Source organism: Sander lucioperca, chromosome 5, assembly GCF_008315115.2.
Source record: "Sander lucioperca isolate FBNREF2018 chromosome 5, SLUC_FBN_1.2, whole genome shotgun sequence".
Lineage (NCBI taxonomy): Eukaryota > Metazoa > Chordata > Actinopteri > Perciformes > Percidae > Sander > Sander lucioperca.
Window position 1 is genome coordinate 20936296 of NC_050177.1, and position 22467 is coordinate 20958762.

Here is a 22467-nt window from a genome sequence, read left to right on the forward strand (position 1 = left end):
AAAGAAAATGCCTCTGCACTCAATTGGATAGACCTACAACCAATCAGAGCAACGGATAGACCTACAACCAATCAGAGCAATGGAGACAGATGTCACAGAAGCTGCAAGTCAAAGGCAGGCTTCAACAGAGCAGAGGCAATGTGTATACATACGTGATCGCGGTTCTCTGTTCCTCTTTTAAAATGAATGCGCTGTCGATATCTTCTATAACAGACGCGATGGCGGAATCTACACATCTCAATTATCCAGGGGCAGCCATCTTTGTTGTAAACGAATTCAACCCAAGCGCTCTTTGGTGACGTGGTTGATTACGTTACAGTTGATCATCTGTCCATCATCGTATAAAGCCCGCCCTGACAATTTGATTGGTCCGAACAGCTCTGGTTCGAGCATAGTTGCTCAACAAAGGATCAAGTCCAGACCGAACTTCCCGACCTCAAATGTTGTGGGCGGAGCTAAGTTCGGCTGGCATCCAGGCTAGGTTTTCTATAGTGCAGGCCAACAATAATAAGCAAAGCTGAGGTTACTTAACTCATAACCTCTGTTCTCTGAAGTGTCTCATTAAAATTGTTCTCCAGGAATGGCCAAAACAAATGATTGAAAGAGAATTGAAAAGTAAAACAACAATCTCACACAACAAGACCTCAGATCTTCTTGACCCAAACGTTTCATGAAAGAAATCCAGTAAAGGAAAAGGCTGTGCATGCAGAGAAAGGGAGCAATTAAAACCAAAACAACCAGAATAAAAGGTTAAAGGATGTAATGTTCTCACATAACTTTAGTCATTCTGAAACAATTCCAACATGACGAAACATATACATGCATGTTTATGAACTTCATAAAAAACAAAAAAAGTATAGACCGTAAGCAACTGATGGCCTGAGTGTCAAGCAACTTAAATAACATTTTGTAGGAACACTCATTCATAAACAAAGTGGAAACAACCGTCATTAAATAAATCAAGATTTTTTTGAAATACATGAGTACATACAAAAGTGGTAAGAATAAGTACTGTTATGTCAAAGTTTCTGTGTGCTATAAATATGAAAATTGCAAACATTTTATAACAGAATACTTTCAAACCTACTGCAGTTGTTGAAATGAACATGGCAAACATGACTCAAAAGAGAACACTTATCATCATCACAGCATTACTTACCCACATGGCATGACAATTCTTTTTTCACACAAAACAATGTTAGTTTTTTTGCAAAAAAAACAGCAAGGCCAAGATGGTCATGTGTCACAATGTCAGAAGTAAACAACCATCTGTCATCATAAAAAGGGTTTCAAATGTATTCTTCCAATGAAGACTAAAACATCCATGTGCTCTACGTCAAAACTACTGAAAACACTAAAATCTGCATTAAAAAGTACTTCTGTTTTGATTGTAACAATGCAGTTCAACACATTCAGACTTTACAGATTTTTGTTGGCCCAGTGATTACTGTAGTCCTCTGAAGACAACAATAACAACGCAAATGTGTAGTAGGGTTCGTAACAGTCTTCGATAAAGTCCCCTAGTGTGTTAATACTTGTTGTGCCATTCGCACTGACCAACACTCACCTCCTCAATGTCCAAGTTCTTTCTGGATTTGTAAATAAACTCTCCAATTGCTACAAAAACTGAGAGGACTAGTCCAGCTGCTAGCACAATAAAGATTCCCCCTATGTTCTCCACACCCAGAGCACTGGCCTCTTTGCTGTCCTCCTCTGGGCAGCCATTCCCTCGCCACCATTTCTCCTTCATCATGTGCAGCTTCCCTTCCTCCTGAAGCTGCAAGATGGCGATGGTGATCTTGTCTCTGTAAGGGGAGCCTGCAGCATGATAAAAAAACATTAGGTTACACTTTACTTGAAGGTATCCAATTACATAAGAGTGACATGACACTCATGAACTAGAGTGCGGATCGGGCCGCGTTTTTCTGTCCGAGCCCGGCCCGCGTCCGACAGAGCAATAACCGAACCCGACCCGAGCCCGACAGGCTTTAAGATATTTATGTCCGAGCCCGACACAGTTAAAATCACATTTTTTTTCCCTCATACTAATGACACATGTACGTTTGTTTGTGTGGAAAGCTTTTATTAAGCAGCTGTATGAAGGCTTTCGGAAATGTCAACAGATGAGCGCATCAGCGCACACGGGGCAACAAGCGCACGTTAATCTCCTGAGACCAACTTCTTTTTAACGTCTTCCATCGTTGCGCTGCCACGTGTAGCCTAATATGCACGTGTTTTGTTGTCACAGCTACATAAACAAATTTACACAAACAGGAAGACGGATGTTAGGGTAATATTTTAAATTTATTTTAATTTAAAAAAAACTAACCTTTGCATCAAGTGAAATAGGCCCATTGGCTACCTACATGATAAGCTGTTTTAAAAATGTTCAATGGCTTATCGCACTGATGTGACCGAGCCCGACCCGAACCCGAACATCATTTCTAAATATCTGTCCGAACCTGGGATCCATCCTCTATCATGAACGTGTCATAAACATTTATTAGTTATTATTTCTGCCATTACCAGTGTCATTACTTTCGGTGTTTGTTTTGTAGGGAGTATTTATTGGTTATCATTGTTACTGTGTAGTTTGTTACTCATCTCTCTTACCAATCGGGGTTCCCACTCCATAGCCCTTTGAATCTATCAAGCCTCCAATCTGTGTGAGGTTGCAGTTACGCTGGCTGATGTACTCGATGCTGGTCGATTCCATCAGGAGAGCGTAGTCCGTGGTTAGAACCCTCTGAATCCCCTCCCGGTTGTTTTTCACCAAAGCTGTGTTTTTCCTGCTGCTCATGAATGCCCACATTTTCTCGTAAGTTGAGATCTTAGATTTCTGTTGAATCAGAATCAGGATTTATGGACCTTTTAAAACAACGCATCTTGATGGTCAACACAGCAAACAACAAAACAGATAATGTTGATACATGGTCAGTGGTTGACAGTATTAGAAGACTATCTGCTGACTGGAGCAATCATCCTGATGCATGGCAGGAGACAGGATGTGACAAGAGTGTACAAATCTGCCCAAGTTCATTCAATTTTCTTTGTACATTCAGATAAACTCATTGTTGCTCTACAGACAAAACAATAAAACCTTGAAATCTTTATAGAAAAAATTGGCCACTGGCTTTCATTAATCTGCGTGTATAAGGAAGTTTCTAAGATACTAACCTTTAACTCTACTCTTTTTCACCAACCCATCAGACAGCACATGTCATGGTACTGTAATGACTAAGGACTGATGACTCAAGGGTAACACTTGTCAGGTTTATCTAATTCAAAAGTGGTATTCTTGTTTGCATCCCTCCCCTCATTGTTGTATGGTTACTTTCCCAACTACTGTAAAGGGGAAAGAAGATTACCTTAAAAAAGGTCATGGTGGAGCCGTCTCTTACAGCACCGTACTCTATTTTGGTTTGTTTGGCCAAGTCATCTGCAGAGTCGATTGGTGAGTCCATTCTCTCCACAGTGAGGAAGGCAGCCAAGTTAGCAGTGTATGAGGAGATTATGATCAATGTAAAGAACCACCATATTCCACCGACTATCCTCGTAGAGAGGGCCTTAGGCATCAGTTCGGATCCTGTAAGAGAACAACTCAAGGTATATTATACATTCTACAAACAAATACATAATGAGACAGTAGGGCTGGGCGATATGGAGAAAATCAGATATCGCAATATTCTTGTCCTAATACCTCGATGTCGATATTGTGGCGATATTATAGGGTTGACAATTGGTGCTTTAACAAAATATCTTCACAATGAGATTTTAGATAAATAATCTTCAGTAATGTAGATATAATGACTAAGTGGGTAAAGGTAAAAAAAATAATAGAAGAGCTAGAACAGTCTGGTAACAGAAAATGACATGACTTTACTGTAATGCAGCCTTTAAAACCAGGAAAACACTACACTTAAGCCACTTATGATATTACGATATCCAAAATCTAAGACGATATCTAGTCTCATATCACGATATCAATATGATATCGATATATTGCCCAGCCCTATGAGACAGTGACGATACATTATGTAACAAAAATAGCCATGACACTAACTACCTTATTTTTTTTCCAGGCACACCACAAACATTATTCTATGTATGAAGATGATGGTTAAAGGTGCTCCACCAAATGGAACATTCTGCCAGGTATGAGAACAGCATGATAACATTATTCAATTATAATTATAATAAAATCAGTAAGTATACCTTGCTGCATAAGTGCTCCAACTCCAAACCACACACTATTTATTAGAGTGAAGTTGTTTTCAACCACATCTGAGTCTGGGTTGCAGGGGTGAGGGTTGTACCACTCATAGGGAGTGAACCTGAAGGCGAAGAATGAAATAGTCACAATTAAAAATGGTAAATAAAATACAATGATGACAACATAACACCATATTCAAACTCATGTTAATATCATAATGCAAACAGGCAAAAGTCATTCTGACTCAATTCTGACCAAGGTTACTGCAGCAGTGTGCAATCAATCTTATGTCCTTGTCGCAGCCGAAATAAATGCATGACTACTGCTAAATGCAAATGGCCTATTGCATACATGACGTTAATGACGGAGCCCCTAAAGGGACGTAGGGATTTTTTTTTCCATCATCGTGCGCACGAGAAACCAATCTGAGTGGCAGTCAGAATGTCTGCCGAGGAGGAGGTATTCATCTTCCTGAAAACGCAACAAAATGTAACTGATAGTGTCATCAACATACTTTAAAATGATAAGGCAACTGTTAACCAATTCTATGCTGTGAACGTGAAATATTAACTTTAGCCACATAACGGCCAACCATAATGAACATATAAAGTTAATTCTAGCTGAAGCTATAGAAAAGGATTTTTTTTTTTTTTTTTTTTTTTTTTACACACACTAATTCTTTGGTCCCATTTCTTAGAATTTGCTTTATGCTTTTACCTGGCAATAACAAACAGCACACAGCTGACACCGAGACATGCCAGTAGCACATACATCCAGATATCAGGAGACAGTGGGTTGAGGAAGGAGAACACCCCTGGATTGGTGCCGTTGGGTTTGTGGTAGAGGATGCTGATCCCTAGCGTCATGAAGGGCTTGGAGAAATCTATCACCTTTTCCCTTACATATGTGATAGTAAGAGGGGCCACGGCGAGGTCGGCCACCTGGTATAGAACAAAAACATCAAGCAGGGCCACAGTCAAAAACAGATGATACTGCTGATCCCTCCGATAATCTCTCACATAATATTGATTGGTACTCACATGGTCAATGAGTTCTCGCACCATGCCGTTCCACTCTCCCTTGTCATTCTGAGCTCCATATTTGCCATCAGTAACCAGCTTTACCTCATAGGAGAATCCCAAAATGTTGGAGAGCTCTTTGAGCAGGTCTAGGCAGTAGCCCTCAAAGCGATCATTTCCATACAGGGGCTTATCAGATTTCTTATACATGACATAAGGATTTTCCTGGAATAAGGCGCATAACAGACTTAATTAATTTCATCAAGACATTTCTGATCCAATGCTGCTGTATAAGTGCTTTGAGTCATACCAGAATAGTTGTGACAATAAGGGTGCGGTTGGCCATTGAGTCGGTCACATTAGTGGATAAGTCCTTGTTGCTTTCGGTTAAATTAAGGCCTGTTTGGGAGTTCCACACACCAATCTGTAAAGAATGAAATATAATAATAATATTATCCAAATAACCACACTGACTGGACTTCAAAGATCCATAGTTGCCCGAGTCACCTTCACATGATCATGGTAAGGAATGCAAAGAAGGGAAAAGAAACAAGTACAGTGAAGCAGAAATATTACTGTGGAAGAACAAACAGAGATGAGAGTGGGGGAGGGAAAAAAGGAAAAGGAAGGAAATATAAATTGCAATATTAAAAAAAACACACTTTACTTAAAGGTATCTACATAAGAGTGACATGACACTGTCATGAACACATGACACTGTCATGACATATGAACCCTAACTCTAACCATAACCATAACTTGTCATGACAAAAACCGAATGACACTAACTAAGCGTTATGTCATAAACGTTTATGACTTGTTTATAATGTTTATGATACGTTCATGACAGTGTCATGTCACTCTTATGTAGATACCTTCAAGTAAAGTGTAACCAAAACAACTTTAAATGCCATGTCTAGTGCAGAAATGTATAACATTTCTTTCCACCAGTACCTACAACTTTTTGTTTTGTGAAAAAGGGGAGACATCACAAAGGGCAGCAGGTAGAATAAACCATGTCAATATTCCTTTAGGCTACCAGGGCAGCTAAAGTACAGACCTTTTTCCATACTTTATTCAGGCGGTTGTTGCCCGTGATTGTCTTGCAGAAATAATAAAGAGAAAGCATTTTAATCACAGTGCCCTTAAACTCACAATGAACAATGACTGTGAATTTTGGATTAAAAAAGAAAAATAATAAGAAAATAAAAGCTTCTCTGGTTACAGCTCTCATGATGTTTTAATCTATATACATACTTCCAACTGTGTTAACTTAAATGTAATTTCTTTGTCGTGAAGAGATCTGTCATTAACAGGTAACAGGCCTGTTAATGACCTGCCAACATTGAGAGAAGCATTGCCAATGTGATTAACGGAACATACACAAACTTTTGACTTTAAAATGACAGCTACAATTATTCGCACGAGCTATGTGTCAAAACAGTTCGTGCACCAGATTTAGTGCACCAGATTTCAAGGTACTTTATATTGTTTTGCAGACAAGTCATCTTTCTGCAATTTTAGAAAAAAAAGAGGTTACAGTGAGTAGCAGTGGTTTGTCTATATTTGTCCTACTTCCTTTCAGCCCTTCTATGAATGTACTGACAGTAAAGAGACACGGGTCAGATAGTTAGTCAGATACCTTCTCCAAGCCATCTTCCTTTAGGCTGATGACATCTAAATCAAATTCTTTCCGCAGGCCGTCTGTCTTGTTTATTACTATTTGTCCCGTCAAGCCGTTCCATTGTGCCTGTGGCAAAGAGAGCGCAGAAAACAAAACCAATGAATCCCTCAGTTTTTAATGTCATAAATCCAGTCAAGCAGAAGCCTGGAAAAAATGAAAACAGTTCTTAAAAAATTAATAATTGATGAGTGCTACATTAAGCAAAGAACACTGACAAAGGCGTACTGCATCTTAATGGGCTTTTTTGCACTGGCTGGATCCTTAATGGAAATATCTCTGAGTATATAACATGGTGGACAGTGATGTGAATGGAGCAGGCAGGCATGGCCTCTGTCTGAGTAAAGAGCAGCGGGTGGGCAGCAGAGTTCAGAGATATTTGAATGCAGTTGATAATGAAGTGAGCTCAGCTGAATAACAGTCACGTTAAATCTCTGTTACAGAGGGCTCAGAGAAATGAGCTGCATCTCAATTTTGCACTGACGGAGGAAGCTGAGAAGCCAGTTACTTTAAGGGAAGACGGCATATCTACAAATCAGTACACCCAGTGACCTACTGTAAACTCGCCATGTTCAGCCAATGACATTTCATAATTTCAATTTCTTTCTGGCTGCGAATCAAAGTGTAATGAAAATAGAATTAAAGGAGAAGTTCACTCCATAACACAAAATCGTCATGTGGTGAGGCTCGATCCAAGACTTAAACCACAGCCACATTCCTAGTTGAGACTGTTGCATCACATCTAACTGAGAAATAATCTAATCACACATTGATGAAAACAAAAACATGCTGCTGCTCCTCTCATTTGCATCTTATCACTGGAAAACTGACTAACCATACAACTTGTTGTGAACTGTATTCGTTCTGCACAAACATAAGACAGTTGGTTGGTGTTCTTAAGGAGAAAGTAGTTCTCAGAGAGCACTGATTACAACAAGGCCTGTGAATTATTGTGAGTAAGCGTAACAGTAATAAGTTATGTTTGAAAACGGACATAGCCGTTAAGTTTTTCCAGTGAACAGAAGCCGATAATAATAGCCAAATACGTCTGGGAAATAAAGTCGGTATATGGGAGAAGAGCTGCGTGACTTGTTTATCTTGAAAGGACTTGTGTTGAAGCTCAGAGTAGGGAAGCTCCCTGTCAGTGTGTGCTCTCAGATCGAGAAATTATTGGTGGCACTTGGACTGACACAAACCAAATGCCACTGAGCACATGGTAGCCTACTGGCAAAATGCCAAACCACCACAAATCCTAACAAAACTTTTTGAATGAATAAATGACTTTTGAGCTAAGAGGGAAAGGTTTTATTGGGTCTTTGGGTGAACTGTCCGTCGCTATAAGGAATTGTAATATATAATCTAACAATCTGGGTAACTAATTTAGTGTCATGCTACTGTACACCATGCATTAGATTCTAAAAAATACTCCAGTGTGTTGATATACACATATTATGTGGCTCAGTCTTGAGGATGTTTTTGTTAGAAATTAATTACAGGTGTATTAAGAGATGCCGAACACCTCTGAGCCTTTATGTTTCATCATCTTGTTCTTTCAGCCTTTAAACAGAAACTTGCATCAGTCAGTTTATAACTGAACATAATTTGATTCAATCTACTGGAACCAAAACAAATGTATCTTGAGCCATTTGTCAAGATTATACAATTATACAATAAGCAACAAACAAAACGCCACTGAGAGTGAAATTAATCTAACCTTATTCTAAAGTGCTGTACTGCTTCACAAGCTTTACATTATGATTTAAATAAAAATAAAAAATGTTGGCTCTAAAACAAGAGATCTGCATTTTACTGAGTGTGGGACGTGGCAACGCACACACACAAACGTAAGATTAAAGATCAAACTTGATGCCATCCCGAGGAACGCTATCCCCTTCATTAAGTTCTGATATCCGTTTCTAATGCAAAGATCCTTCGCATCTATAGAAGGTTACACGGTATCATTTGATGAAGTTGCTCTTTCATTAGACCGCTTCACACAGTCTTATTGCACATATCTGTGAGACCTACTTGACCTGTTTGTCCAGATTTATTCATGTCATTAAGTCTCTTTTTAATCCCCACCAATCAAAAGTGTCTGTGTCGACCATGTGTTGGTGTTATTACTGTACATGTAGTGATGACATGGATCTTCTTGGATTGGAGAATCCAGATGATAAAAAGTGATTATCCGTGAATACATTGGACAGACCATCAGCAGCAACATTGTGAGAAAAACTCATTTGCTTTTTCGCATTCCTCCCGCAGGCCTCTATACACCAGCCTCACCAACAAATCACTGGTACATTTCGGAAAATAGTCCAAGTGCACAAAGCTCAGCCTTATTCCCTTGAGCTGTGAGTTCTTCATATAACTTTCTCTGCAAAACTTATCTTGTAGTATTAAATATGTGATACAGGGTTGATTACTGCAGGGGAAATTGTCTTTAGCCCTCCCTCCTCCGTGAGAGCAGAGTGCAGGGTGAGGATTCAGTGTCTTGCTCGGACACTTCAGATAACGCAGTTATAAAATACAATTCTTTGCCAGCCTTTAGGTCACAGTTAGAGAAGTTTCTAATTTAATTTTCATTGTATACATAGATATACATTTTGTGTGTTATGTTTACCTGTTTGTTCGTTTGTTTCATTGCTTGTCTTACTTTTTATTTTTTGTAGAGGAATTATCATGTTTTAGTTGTGTTTTTTTCTTCTTCTAAATTTATTTTGTATAAGGGGAGGACTCTGAATAAGCCTTTTAGGTTTCTTTCCTCTCCTGCACTGAAATAGCTTGTTTTTAAAATCTATTGTATGTACTTTATATCTTTGTGCAAATAAACTAAACTAAACTAAACCATCTTAAAGGATCATATCAGTATTTTGCATGTTTTAACCACCTAAATTCTGTACTACTGCTGATCATTTCCCAAATCGTACCACAGTGTTTCTGAATGTATTTCCCAGCATCCAGGCTGCCACTCGCAGAGACCTGCTGGAAGGGATTCACCACAGTGAACATCATGTCTGATTTGATCGTTGTCAAAGTTATCTATTGGGTGGTAATGCAGTGCAGACCTTTCAAATCAGTCATACCTGTCAACCACACTGTTGCAGAACTAGTGAGAAGGATCATGGGAAATCATTATATAATTAATACACAAATATGAGAAAATTCACAAATGGTCCAGTCAAGCAGAACCAACACACCACTCACTCTCAGCTCTAGTGCAAAAAAACGTTTGAGAGCAGACACTCCACTGCTGGAGAGTATGATCCCTCCTGACAATACTCTCAGGAACACCGCAAACAAAGTCTGTGCTCTTTCACAAAAAATTCACTCTCATGGGTAAAAAACTTAGCAGACTTAGCAGATATGCTACCTCTCAACAGAATTACCACCCAATTATAACCGATAGAGATAAGGACAGACAAGATGTTCACTGTGCCTAGATAGAAAACAAGTCTTGTAAGTTGATCTTGATGCAGTAATAAATGAATGGACACAAACTGTCATGGTTTCTACCAGTTAATATCATCACTTTCAATAAGTCCCCTGTTTGGCTGCCACTAACCTCTCCTGTCATTTCAGACCTTGTTATTATTTCACCCTCCAGCAGTTGTCCTCAGCTCTTCCCACCGTTCCCCAGTTGCACACCGCAGTAGTGTAGTCTACGTGATACGCAGGTATACGGAGTATACCCACTAGGAAAGGTCAAGGATTTCAGTATACCCACTTACAAAAATGCAATGATACCGTTACGTAACGATGATTGTTTTGTGAGAGAACTTTCACACTTACGTTCATAAATTCACCCCGTCTGTGTTGCGAGTCGCCTAGGAACAACAACACAGTTGCTTGGCAGTTATTCTCTGCGCAAATTTGAAATTAACAAATGTGAATCAATAAAGTAGATATATGAAACGAAATCAAATTTAAACTACACTCTTTCAGTGATTTGGTAAGCCTGCCCCTGAAGCTATACTGCTGCTTCGGATGACACTGCAGCAGACGTTAACGTTACAGAAACTACAAAAAATGAGGCAGATGAGGCAGATGCTTTACGCGGTAACGTTACAAAAAACCTATGGGGTTGTCGCTCTGGGACGGGCGAGTCTAATGCTGGGAGGCAAAAAATTACAATATACTCACTACCAAAATCTAGACTACACCACTGTGCACACCTGCCCCTCATTCTCCTCTGAGCCTCCTTGGTGTTAACGATCTACCCTCCCTGGGTGTCCATTGCTGAGCTTTTTCTGAGCCTTTACACTGATGACTAACAGAAGAACTATATGGTAAGCTTTGGAAAAGATTGGCTGGTAGTGTAAAGCACAGATGATTTGTGATATTTTGCAGTGGTGCAATGTAACTAAGTATATTTATTCAAGTACTGTACTTAAGTCAAAATTCTATATTTTATTCTACATTTCAGAGAGAAATATTGTACTTTTTACTCCACTACATTCATCTGACAGCTTTAGTTACTTTACAAATTAGGTTTTTTCACACAAAACACATGTAGTTTATAAAATAAAATGTTTTATTATAAATGAAACTACCCAACAATATAAAGACGACAATAAGTACAGCTAAAATTATTAGACCATTAAACACACTGTCACTGACAACTGTCAATTAACACAGTTTCTAAAATGTGAGGATGTTTCTGCATTGAGTACTTTTAACACTTTAATTACACTTTCCTGATGATACTTACACACTTCTACTTAAGTAACATTTTCAATGCAGGACTTTTGACTTGTAACTTATTTTTAGAGTGTGGTATTAGTACTTTTAGTACTTAAGTAAAGATCTGAATACTTCTTCCACTGCTGATTTGTAGTAAATGGGCCAAAATATGGAAAGAAAACAGTATTGTCCTTCTGAATGAATGCACTGTAATAAAAACAATGCTTGCCAAGATATAGGATGTCAGGTTTATGGAGTAGAAGACAGAACGTAGGAAAGGACACTGTTATTCACCAACAGAACAGACGCTCATGTTATACTTCAGTGTGGTAATGTAAATACGCTGATCACAAGTCTAATTACAGACAAAATCTGTTGAGGGTATATAGCTGAAAAGTGTTTTTATTCACACTCTGCTCTCTGGGCCTGTGTCCTTCAATATTCTGTCCACACTTGCAATTTAAAAGCTCATTTGTCAAAGAAACATCTAATTGGAGAGTGCAATATAATGAGTGAGCCTATTCAATTTAAATTTAAATATCTTAGCAGAGCTGAGAAAGTCCGCTTCCACGAATAAACTGAGATATTTTCCATGTTTTTCAAACAGTCAATGTGCTTTTGTGTTCATTGTGTTTCTCTTCCGTCTGCTGTCAGATCAATAGTTCATGCAGAATTGAATACCTTGAACCTAAGATCTACACAAGATAATACACTTACGATAGCATCCTTTAAACTAATCAATGAGGACCTGGAGTGAAATTTTGAAAAAAATATATTTTAAAATGAGTATTATGTATATTAGAATTATTAGATTATTAGTATATTACAATCTTTCTGATAAATGTCACACACTTACACACGTACATCACATCTGATCGCCTAACTCTATTGTTTCTGCCCCTGCAGCCAGGGAAACGAAATAGAGGCAGCAGGCTGTGAAACAGATGGATGGATGGATGAATGGATGGAGGAAGAGGGGTGGCTGTCACACTTTCATAAACCATACTCACTTCTTTGAGCATGTTCATGAAGCGTGATCCAAAGCGCCAGGGTTTGTGTCGGTGGCACTGAAGGGAGCTGACAGTGATCTGAGCGGTGCGCTGCGAGGCAGCGGCCACCATGTAGACAGCGTCGTACATCAGAGCGGCTTCAGTCTGAAAGAGAGGCGTGGGCGTTAGCATCCATCAGCGAGGATCGTGCCATGCACTTATCACATCAGGACTGTGGATGCACATGCACAGCAGCGTATGGTTTCTCAAAGCATACCCCAAAAACGGCAGCACTAGTTTCACTAACATGGAAAGCAATCAGACCAAAGTGAGCCCAATTTGGTGAGCAATTTCATTCAAAATAACTTTCTGATTGTGTGTACAATCAGAAACCACCATGGTGGATTACTGTATTCTGACTCAAGTGTGGGCGATGAGGGGCTCAGAATAATTGTTTGTAAAGGTCTTGTGTAGCTTTCCAAAATATGCTACACATTTACATATTTACATATAATCTCTCAGTGATTATGTCTGGATGTTGAGAATGGCCTTATTTGATATAAGAGTATAGTTTTTTTGGCCCATGTCTGACAGGCAAAGTTAGCACTATGTAAATAAAATTCGATTAGAGTTCAGTTTGATTTATTTTCCTCTGATTGTGCGATGTTTTGCAAATTATGTTTATTCCTTTACCCCTTCATAAAAGAACTGGGGAGATTAAATTACTAATGAAATTGTCCTAACTTGTTTGAACACATACATAAAAAAATCAAATCAATCAGGAAAACAAAATGTGGAAATCAAATTGGCTTTCACTGATTTCTTTTTCAATCAACTTTTCTCGGCTGAAAAGCGAAAAGCTTTATGTAGATTTAACGGGCCTTCAGCGACCTTTAGAGCATGTTGCTTACAGTATGTAAACAATCCCGATACAATCAGAGCGGACATTGTTAACACGGGTGTCCCCACTGAGAAACACAGCCCCGACACTTGACAGACCTTTAACATGAGGAATGAAAGGTGGAAGGTTAAACTCACTGTCATCATCCCCTCCATCATTCCAGTCTCAGCTTTGGAGGGAGCCTGAAGTCGCTCCATGGCCCACCTCTCCACCACCGAGGCCACCGGAGGGCTGTCTATGTTGAGCAGTCTGAACCCCGTCATGTTGACCCCGCTGTAGCGGTACGGCTCCAGGTCGAGGGAGAACAGGTCCTGTAGAAGTGCAACGTCATCAGTGAATGGGGATACTGTTGATGTGGAACTGTGCTAATGTCTTGCTGCTTCCTGTAGCTCTGCATGGTTTACTGAGAAAGCTTATTTGGTGCTCTAGCTGTCTGTGTGGTGTCTTGTTGACTTCTGTCTGTATAGTTTAACCTGTACTAATGTCTTGCTGCTTCCTGTTGCTCTGGTCTAAAATCATCTGGCCAAAGGACTACAGTTGAAAATTAGCCGGCTGGCTAACACTGGCACATTTACAGAAATTATTAATTAGTTAATTAATGTGTGTTGTCCTTTATAAAATAAAGAATAAGAATAAGAACAAGTGCAGAATGAATGTGATTCTGCTTAGCAATACCCAAAAAGTAGATGTGAGTTACTCAGCAAGGGTGAATGGACACTTGATTAAAACAGTGGAAGAATATACGGTATAATGGCATGGAATTATGCCAAGGGCACTGAAAACATCCAGCAAGTTCATCTGCATAATCTTTGCATAACAGGATCTCTAGGTGAATACACACATCTAAGCGTGAGTAGGATGAAAGGACACTTGATTAAGACAATAGAACGGGGTAATTACGTGGCATGTTACCAACCTGCATATCCATCAGGTTTTACAATCCAGTTTCAAAGTGAATCCCGAGAGTCCAAATTCCTGTGCACTTAGGTTAAATAAAAAACAACCTTTGCATGTTCTTGAGATGTAAACATTTAGATAGCAGTTTTCCTTACCAGTGTGGTGAAGAAGAAGTGGTAATACTCAGTCATCATCCCCATGGACAAGATCTAAACAGGATGAGAAATGAAGGACTAAACATCTAGTTCTTCTCCAGCCAGCATACATCATCTTTTCCTTCCCTATCCAACCACATCTATACAGTGGTGCAGTCTAATGTATTGTTGTGGGTATACTGTACTGTATATGTATTTATATACATACTGTATGTACATACCGTACTGTACTGTATAGTGGGGGGTCTGGGTGTCCTCCCCCAGGGAAGTTTTGAGCATCAACAACTTCATTTGGTAACACTTTACAATAAGGTACACAAAAAAATAGGTAGTTAATGATTAGTTACTGTTTTTCAGAAGGGTAGTTATTCTTTCAAAAAACAGTAACTAATCATTCGTTATTCTTTCAAAAACAGTAACTAATCATTAACTACCTGTTTTTTGTGTATCTTATTGTAAAGTGTTACCCTTCATTTCCTGCATTCTGACACACTTTTATGCACCAATTTACGGTGGAAATACCTTTATTTATCCTACATGAAGAAGAAAAACACAGATGACAATTCAAAATATATCAAAATTATAATGCAAGTATGTTGTTGCGTGTCATTGGGCATTTTAAGTGGGTATATGGAATTCCTGGAGCTTTCTTAGTGGGTATACTGCATATACCTGTGCATCACGTAGACTACACTGCATCTATACCAAGACACTCTTGCAAATTACACATCTAACCCATTTTCTGAATTGCCTCATTTTGTATTGTTTGCATGGTTAGCATCAACAATTATCCGAGTGACTATATGTCACAATTTGCTCATGTTAGCGTTGTGTTTCCAATTCATCTTCCGTGCAGCTTTTGGTTCTAAATGTGTATGTCTGGCTCAACAATAGGCTCTGCTTGGAGATGGAAATGATCATGGGATTTCAGAAGGGGATAGAATTAGACTTATCTTGCACATAGTGAATATTAAACCAGAAAGCAATACAGAAAGTACTCTCCACTGAAAAATTCAAATTGGATTTCTGACAGAACATTGCATTTTGGGTGTGGAGTTATGAATGAAACCCTGAGGACAGTGTGCAGACTGCCTGCTGGTAGATGTGTGTTATTCACCTGCTTGAGAACATCAGCTGATGTTTGGTAAGAGCAGTCAAAGATGACATAGAACTCCTTCCCTTTCTTCATCTCTTTCAACAGAGGACGGGCGTCTTTACTTCCTGTTGGCAGCTGGCGGATTTTGATTTTAATGCTGTATCTGGACGGAGCTTTGATCAACTCTTGCAAACGAATCAGACCTTCAATTAAAAGACAAGAAGACCAGTATTAGGATCACAAACATAACCAAAGCCCCCCTCTGGAGACATTTAACTATAGTTCTCGAAATAAAAAGGTTATTTATGGTGTAGTGGAAGAGCGGCTATGTAATTAAAACATAATCAGCTTTTCATTGTGTTTGAGTGCTCAAATGACGGCATGCAGTCTCAACATATAGCCTAATACATTTTCTTACACAGCTCAGGTGCTTTTTCTAAAGACATTAAAGTGCTCATATTATGCTTTGTCCCTTTCCTTTATTGTGTTATATATCTTTTTTGTGCACGTTATAGGTTTACAAAGTGAAAAAGCCCAAAGTCCACCCCAAAGGGACTTACCATCTCCAACAGAAAACACTGTTCACAAACTGCTCCAAACAGCTCTATTGTAGTCCAGCCTTTACTTCAGAGACAAACGTGGTCACTTTGGAACACACGTTATAATGCTCGCCTAGCTGCTAGCATGGCACGCCCTCATACTCTGCTTCTGACTGGCTAGTAGTCCTTACCTAGGTACTGTCAGGGCACGCCCTCATACTCTGCTTCTGACTGGCTAGTAGTCCTTACCTAGGTACTGTCAGGGCACGCCCTCATACTCTGCTTCTGACTGGCTAGTAGTCCTTACCTAGGTACTGAGCATGTGCGACTCCCAACAAAGATGGAACAGAAGTGAGATGTCTCACTCTGTAGCTAAAACAGAGAGCTCAACACACAGGGTGAAAAGAGGAGCTGCAGCAATGTGCTGTACAACAATATATGGTGTTTTTTGAAAATTAAACCACGTAAACCTATTCTGGTATAACCTCTAAATACAATTATGAAACCTGAAAATGAGCATAATATGAACACTTTAAGCAAACTGTGTATAAGACCACAAAACAGCCAAATCCATCTAACAAACCTGTCATCATTTTTATTTGACTAACATCCGCTCTGTCAGATGAGATAAAATAAAATGAGGTAAGAGAAGAGAAGAGAAGAGGAGGAAGCCCATTAAATATGCTAAATGTCAATTTAGATTCTGCAGGATCTACAATTCTAGCACATAAAATCTAGATTATTTTGTAAGCATCCCAAAACAACATTAGTTTTAGCCACACGTCCAAAGCCTTGTGGGATGGAAACAGGCTTATCATTGTTGTGTCACCATTTATGTAGATGTGCTAAAATGTAGCCAGTATGGTAGTTCGCAGCCAACCATCTAAGGAAATGAACGGAAACATCGCAAAGTTTCAACAAACAACAGCTGGCACGGCCATGCTCTACGATGGGTTCTTCTGATAAAAATAATTTCTTAGCAGCAACTAGCTTAACTGCAGTGTTTCCTCTATGTTGATTTTGTAGTGGCGGCCCACCATGGCAAAATAACTGCCGCCACGGTATCAGAAATAGGGCCTTTTAAATTATCCTGCCGCTCACATTGCAATTTAACAAGTAGAACTATTCAGAGGTTATTGGGCCCGTCCAGTTTAACTCCACATACTATAGTGTAGGGCTGAACGATTAATTGCATTTTCGATAATATCGCGATATGTTAAAACGCGATTTCCTAATCGCAAAGGCTGCGATTTGGTCACATGACTTGCGAGAGCAATCAGTCTGCACTCCGTAGAGAAAGCATCAACTAGCATGCTAACGCTACACTGTACCTTGAGCTGATTTCTGTCATTCAAACAACTCTGAGTTGTAGTTTAAAACTTTTACAGCCATTTTAATAAAATGAAGGGTTTTATTCGGGCTTGAGTCTATACATGCAGTTAATGGATATAGGCACACAGAACTCAAGGCTCGATTGGCAACGATTAGCGGTTAGCTCTGATTAGCGGTTAGCTCCGGTTAGCGGTTAGCTCCGTTATAAAGATATGAGTGGAGGAGCTGCCACTGAGAGGGGTAACAACCAGACTGATAAATGACGTTCGGGGAGCTTTCACAGCAGCGTGGCCGCGGTGTTTCAACAGTTTTATTAGTACAGTTAATCCCACGGCAAGAACACCAGCAACTAGCTAACGCAACGATAGCCTCTCTGAACAAGTGCACACGGCAGCACGCAACTTCACGAGGGGGAGGTGCTGGAGGCAGCTCCTCTCTGTGCACTGTAAAAAATTACACTGGTGTGTGTGTGTGTGTGTGTGTGTGTGTGTGTGTGTATAGATATATACTATATTTTTACTTATTTAACTGTCTAGTGTGTAATTGTGTGTTCATACTATACATTATTATATTATTCTTTGTTGAATAATACAGAAGACAAAGAGCTTAAAAAAATAATCGAATATCGAATCGTAATTGCAATATTTGGGAAAAAAATCGCAATTAGATTATTTTCAAAAATCGTTCAGCCCTACTGTAGTGTTGATGGAGTTTATTGTCAAAACGTTTGCTTTCTTACAGTCGACTATTAAACGAACAGCTCCACCAAAAACGTCACCGCAGTGGATCATTCTAAGTGTAGACCTGTGTGTGTGTGTGTGTGTGTGTGTTAATTTTAATTTCATCTTGCATTCCCCAAACCAACTCTGCCTCTGGTCTCGCATCTTTTCAATCTGCTGCCGCTCGCGACTGGAATGCTCTGCAAAAGCTTCTCAAACTGGACAAACTAATTTCCATTTCATCCTTCAAAACCATAATATCATCCTTGTTCACGGACACATGCAGTTGCTTCTCTACATAATAATGTTTCCAGCTAAATATTTGAATGGTTTCACCCTCTCTTACTCACCCATGTACCTGTGCACTTATCTCGATTGTTTTCTGTGTAGTTTTTCAAATTGTATTTTATGTAATTTCTAAACTGTATGTATTTCTAATGTATTTATTATCTAGCCCTTCTTCCCTTTCCCTAAGTGGCTATGCCACTTGTCAGGCCACCATTGTAAATAAGAACCTGTTCTTAATGACTTGCCTGTAAAAATAAAAGTTTTTTTTTAAATGTCATTGCTTCGGTTTGGTCACTACATTTTGAAAGTGTTTAACGGAAGTTTCAGTCTACATTGACGCTAATTTGACTCATTTAATGTCGCAGTTCTTCACCGTGACCACTAGAGGGCAGTAAGCACTCCGATTTTAAATGCACACATTACCGTCATCTCCTAGCATCAAGGCAGACAATTTATTGTTGAATCATATGTTATGTCAAAATTAATATTAACAAATGTATACATTTTATAACATCTGTAATTGTCATAAATGAAATGCAATCCAGTGGGCCCTCTACCACTCTAATAAATAGTAATTATAAATATATTTTACTTTATTTTGAAACTGCTCGCCGGAAGTATTATCATGCTCTAGTTTCTACAGCGAAGGTAACTTGATTAATTGGTTGTTTCAGTTCCTCGGTGTGACCACTAGAGGGCAGACTTGGGTAGCGTAACTCATTCTGCAAAAGAAGGTAACGTTAATCAGTACAAAAAGGTAATCCTTATCAGTACAATATTATATTTGGTCATGTTGTCAAACTCAATTTGGAGTTGAATTTTATTTTTAAATCATTCAACGGAAGTGCTAGCACAAACTGTCATGTCATTATTGATGCTAGCTTGACAAATTCAATATTGCAGTTCTCCTTCATGACCACAGGAGGGCGACAAAGACTCATTTCTAAATACACTGAAGTCAGTCGCAAGTGGTCACAGTGAGGAATTGCGGCATATTTAATTCGTCAAGCTAAGATATTGCGGACATGATAGTTACCTAAACTTTCGACTTTCAAAATAAAACATTCAAATTAGGCTGGTGTAGATACGCACGTGTCTTTAACTACAACTACAAGAATAGGGACGGTGTGCTCGACCGCAGTATTGGACTATAATAAAATATTAATGAGGATGATGATGTTAACGACTGTTAAACAGTAGAGGGCAGCAATACGCCATTGCAGTCTAGTGTGCTTAACCCAAAGAAGAAGAATGTTCTACTCGAAGCAGGTGTAATTGAAAAACAATCAAGCCTTGTGCTTTGAAAGTCATAAGCAGAGTAGTCTGCTTTTTTCGAGCTAAAAATCACTTGCATGTGACTTTGGTCGTCAGGAACTAAGCTAACTTAGGTAAAGTTGCTCGGCAAAGTTAGCGGATGCCAGTTTATGAGCCAGAAAAGAAGGTTTTGCTCCATTGAGACAGCAATGGCGGGAGATTTGACGGTGCAATGGAAGCGTTTCCAACAACAGGATCACAAACCATCATATTGTTCTCTCTCTAAATGAGCCGATGCACTACGGCCTCGACGACATGCAGAGTGTGAGATATGTTACTGCTCTACCCCCCCCCCGGCGGACATAGCTGTAAATGCAATTTTATAATCACAATTTCAGACGACTAGACTGGGTAAAGACATTGGCCGTCGAAACCAAACGTGCTGCTGTGGAGTCTGGCCTGCTGACACAAACCCAAAGTCAAAGGAGAAGCTCTTTTAAAGGTAAGACCCATGTTTCAGGGCTTAAGTCCAGTTTAGTGTCCCAAATTATTTTCCAAAAACCGAGTGTCCCAAATGATGAGGGTCTTATTTGAGACAGGTTAGGGGTAGGGTTAGGGTAGTACAGGTGGTTTAGCAGGTTCATAGTTAATTAAGGACATTGTATGGGGAATTTGGGACACTAAACTGCACGTATACCCCATTATCTCTGTGACATTTCTTTTACAGGGTTCATACGTTTTGAAAAACCCTGGAAAAGTTATGTAAGTACCCAGAAAGTTTTGGAAAAGTCATGGAATTTTTTTTTGTTAACACAGCATAATAATATGTGATTAATACATGTATTTCACGTCGTCCTAACCGCAACGTTCTATTCGGGGCGCGATATTACGAATCCCACTATGAACCACATACATTGTCATTCATTTTAGTGTTAAACCTCTGAGGGTGAACTTTAACACAGATTTTTATTCTAATTGTATAATGTCGACTGACATTTTCAGAAATACATAGTCATGGAAATTTGCCAAAAAGTCATGGGAAAGTATTGGTTATTTAGCTGTATAGCCTAATGTTGCTCAGTGCTGGGTGGGACCTTCTTATATACTGTCTATGGGTGGGACGGTGGGTTTCCTGTAGGTTTCCTGTGGGTTTCCTATAGGTTTCCTGTAGGTGTGCTTAGATTCTGTGAGTGGAGTTGTTGAGTTGCAGTTGTGATAGGCAGCAGTCATTTGAAAAGTGATCTTACTGTAACTGACACATGAGAAGTTTGGTGCTGTGGGATGATTTTCATTCCAGGTTTCTATGCAGCCATTAATACTGGCCTCCAGTGTGACTACAGTATACAGGACTTTGTCCAGTGGTGTGAGGAGTCACACCTTCAAATAAAAATATCCAAAACAAAGGATATGTACATAGATTTTGGTAAAACTCCAGGATATGAGGCCATAACTATAAATGGTCAACTAGTGGATCAAGTAGAATCCTATAGATATCTAGGGACAATGATTGACTCTAAATTAAATTTCCAGGAGAACTGTGAAGCTGTCTGAAAAAAATGGACAACAGCGTCTATACTGCTTGAGAAAATTCTACCATTTTCATATAGACAAGACCACGATGACATTATTTTATCATGCCTTTATCGAATCCATCGTATCTTTCTCCTTAGTGTCATGGTTTGGGTGTGTTTCAGTTAAGCACAAGAATCGCCTAAATCAAATTGTAAGATGGGCAAGTAAGCTGACTGGTGAGTCCCAGCTGCCCCCCCACATCCCTGTATGCTAAACAACTACAGTGGATAGCTATGGCCATCTTAGAAGATAGCCTACACCCTTTGAATAGGGAATTCCAGTATCTCCTCTCTAGGGCTGGGCGATACGGAGAAAATCAAATATCACGATATTTTTGACCAAATACCTCGATATCGATACCGCAACGATATTGTAGTGTTGACTATTGGTGCTTTCCCAAAATATTTACACAATGAGATTTTTGATAAATAATCATCAGTAATGTGGTTATAATGACTAAGTGGGAAAAGGCAAATAATAGAACAGTTACAACAGTCTGGTAAGTTCAGAAAATGACATCACTTTACTGTAATGCAGCCTTTAAAACCAGGAAAAGACACTTATGCCATATTGCGATATTATGATATCCAAAATCTAAGACGATATCTAGTCTCATATTATGATATCGATATAATATCGATATATTGCCCAGCTCTACTCCCCTCTGGACGGAGGATAAGAGTTCCTGGTTGTAGAACTACAAGCTTTAAAAACAGTTTGGTCCCAGCAGCAATCACTCCGTTGAACAAACTGTAGAATTACTCGCACACAACGCACAAGCACCTCGGTCATGTACTAGCTGTAGAATTTCTGCATATAACTGCACAAGTCAATGTGGTCATGGACTGTTTTTTTTAATCCATGTTCTACTGTCTGTTTTATATGTTTTAATGTTCTGTGTGTTGCATGTTATGTGGTGGTCTACAAAGTTTTAAGGATGTCCTGCCTCTTAGACTGTAAACCTAGTTTACCTACGGGTACCAATAAAGTGACATAACACCTGACCTGACCGGACCTGTATCAGTTGGCACATGGGGATGTCTGTACAGCTGCAGGTCAATTTGGCATATTATTACAGTAAATCTGTGGTGTAAACCATAGTGATTTAGTCTAAACTATAGTATTTTGC

General features: G+C 39.2%; 1 protein-coding gene across 2 annotated transcripts in view; it reads right to left on the reverse strand.

Moving 5' to 3' along the window:
- Positions 1-745: 745 nt before the first annotated feature.
- The window catches only part of LOC116048371 (glutamate receptor ionotropic, kainate 1), a 41205-nt gene continuing 19483 nt past the window's right edge, over positions 746-22467 (reverse strand). The window contains exons 4-16 of one of the 2 annotated variants that reach the window (XM_031297465.2): positions 15656-15837; positions 14539-14592; positions 13624-13797; positions 12607-12750; positions 6875-6982; positions 6293-6334; positions 5543-5656; positions 5254-5457; positions 4931-5154; positions 4216-4334; positions 3369-3586; positions 2614-2839; positions 746-1818 (exon numbers count right to left, since the gene is read on the reverse strand). In XM_031297465.2, coding sequence (XP_031153325.1) covers positions 1529-1818; positions 2614-2839; positions 3369-3586; positions 4216-4334; positions 4931-5154; positions 5254-5457; positions 5543-5656; positions 6293-6334; positions 6875-6982; positions 12607-12750; positions 13624-13797; positions 14539-14592; positions 15656-15837 — 2099 coding nt within the window. In that variant the 3' untranslated portion in view covers positions 746-1528. The remainder of the gene's footprint in view (positions 1819-2613; positions 2840-3368; positions 3587-4215; positions 4335-4930; positions 5155-5253; positions 5458-5542; positions 5657-6292; positions 6335-6874; positions 6983-12606; positions 12751-13623; positions 13798-14538; positions 14593-15655; positions 15838-22467) is intronic. The other variant, XM_031297466.2, reaches the window with a different exon arrangement.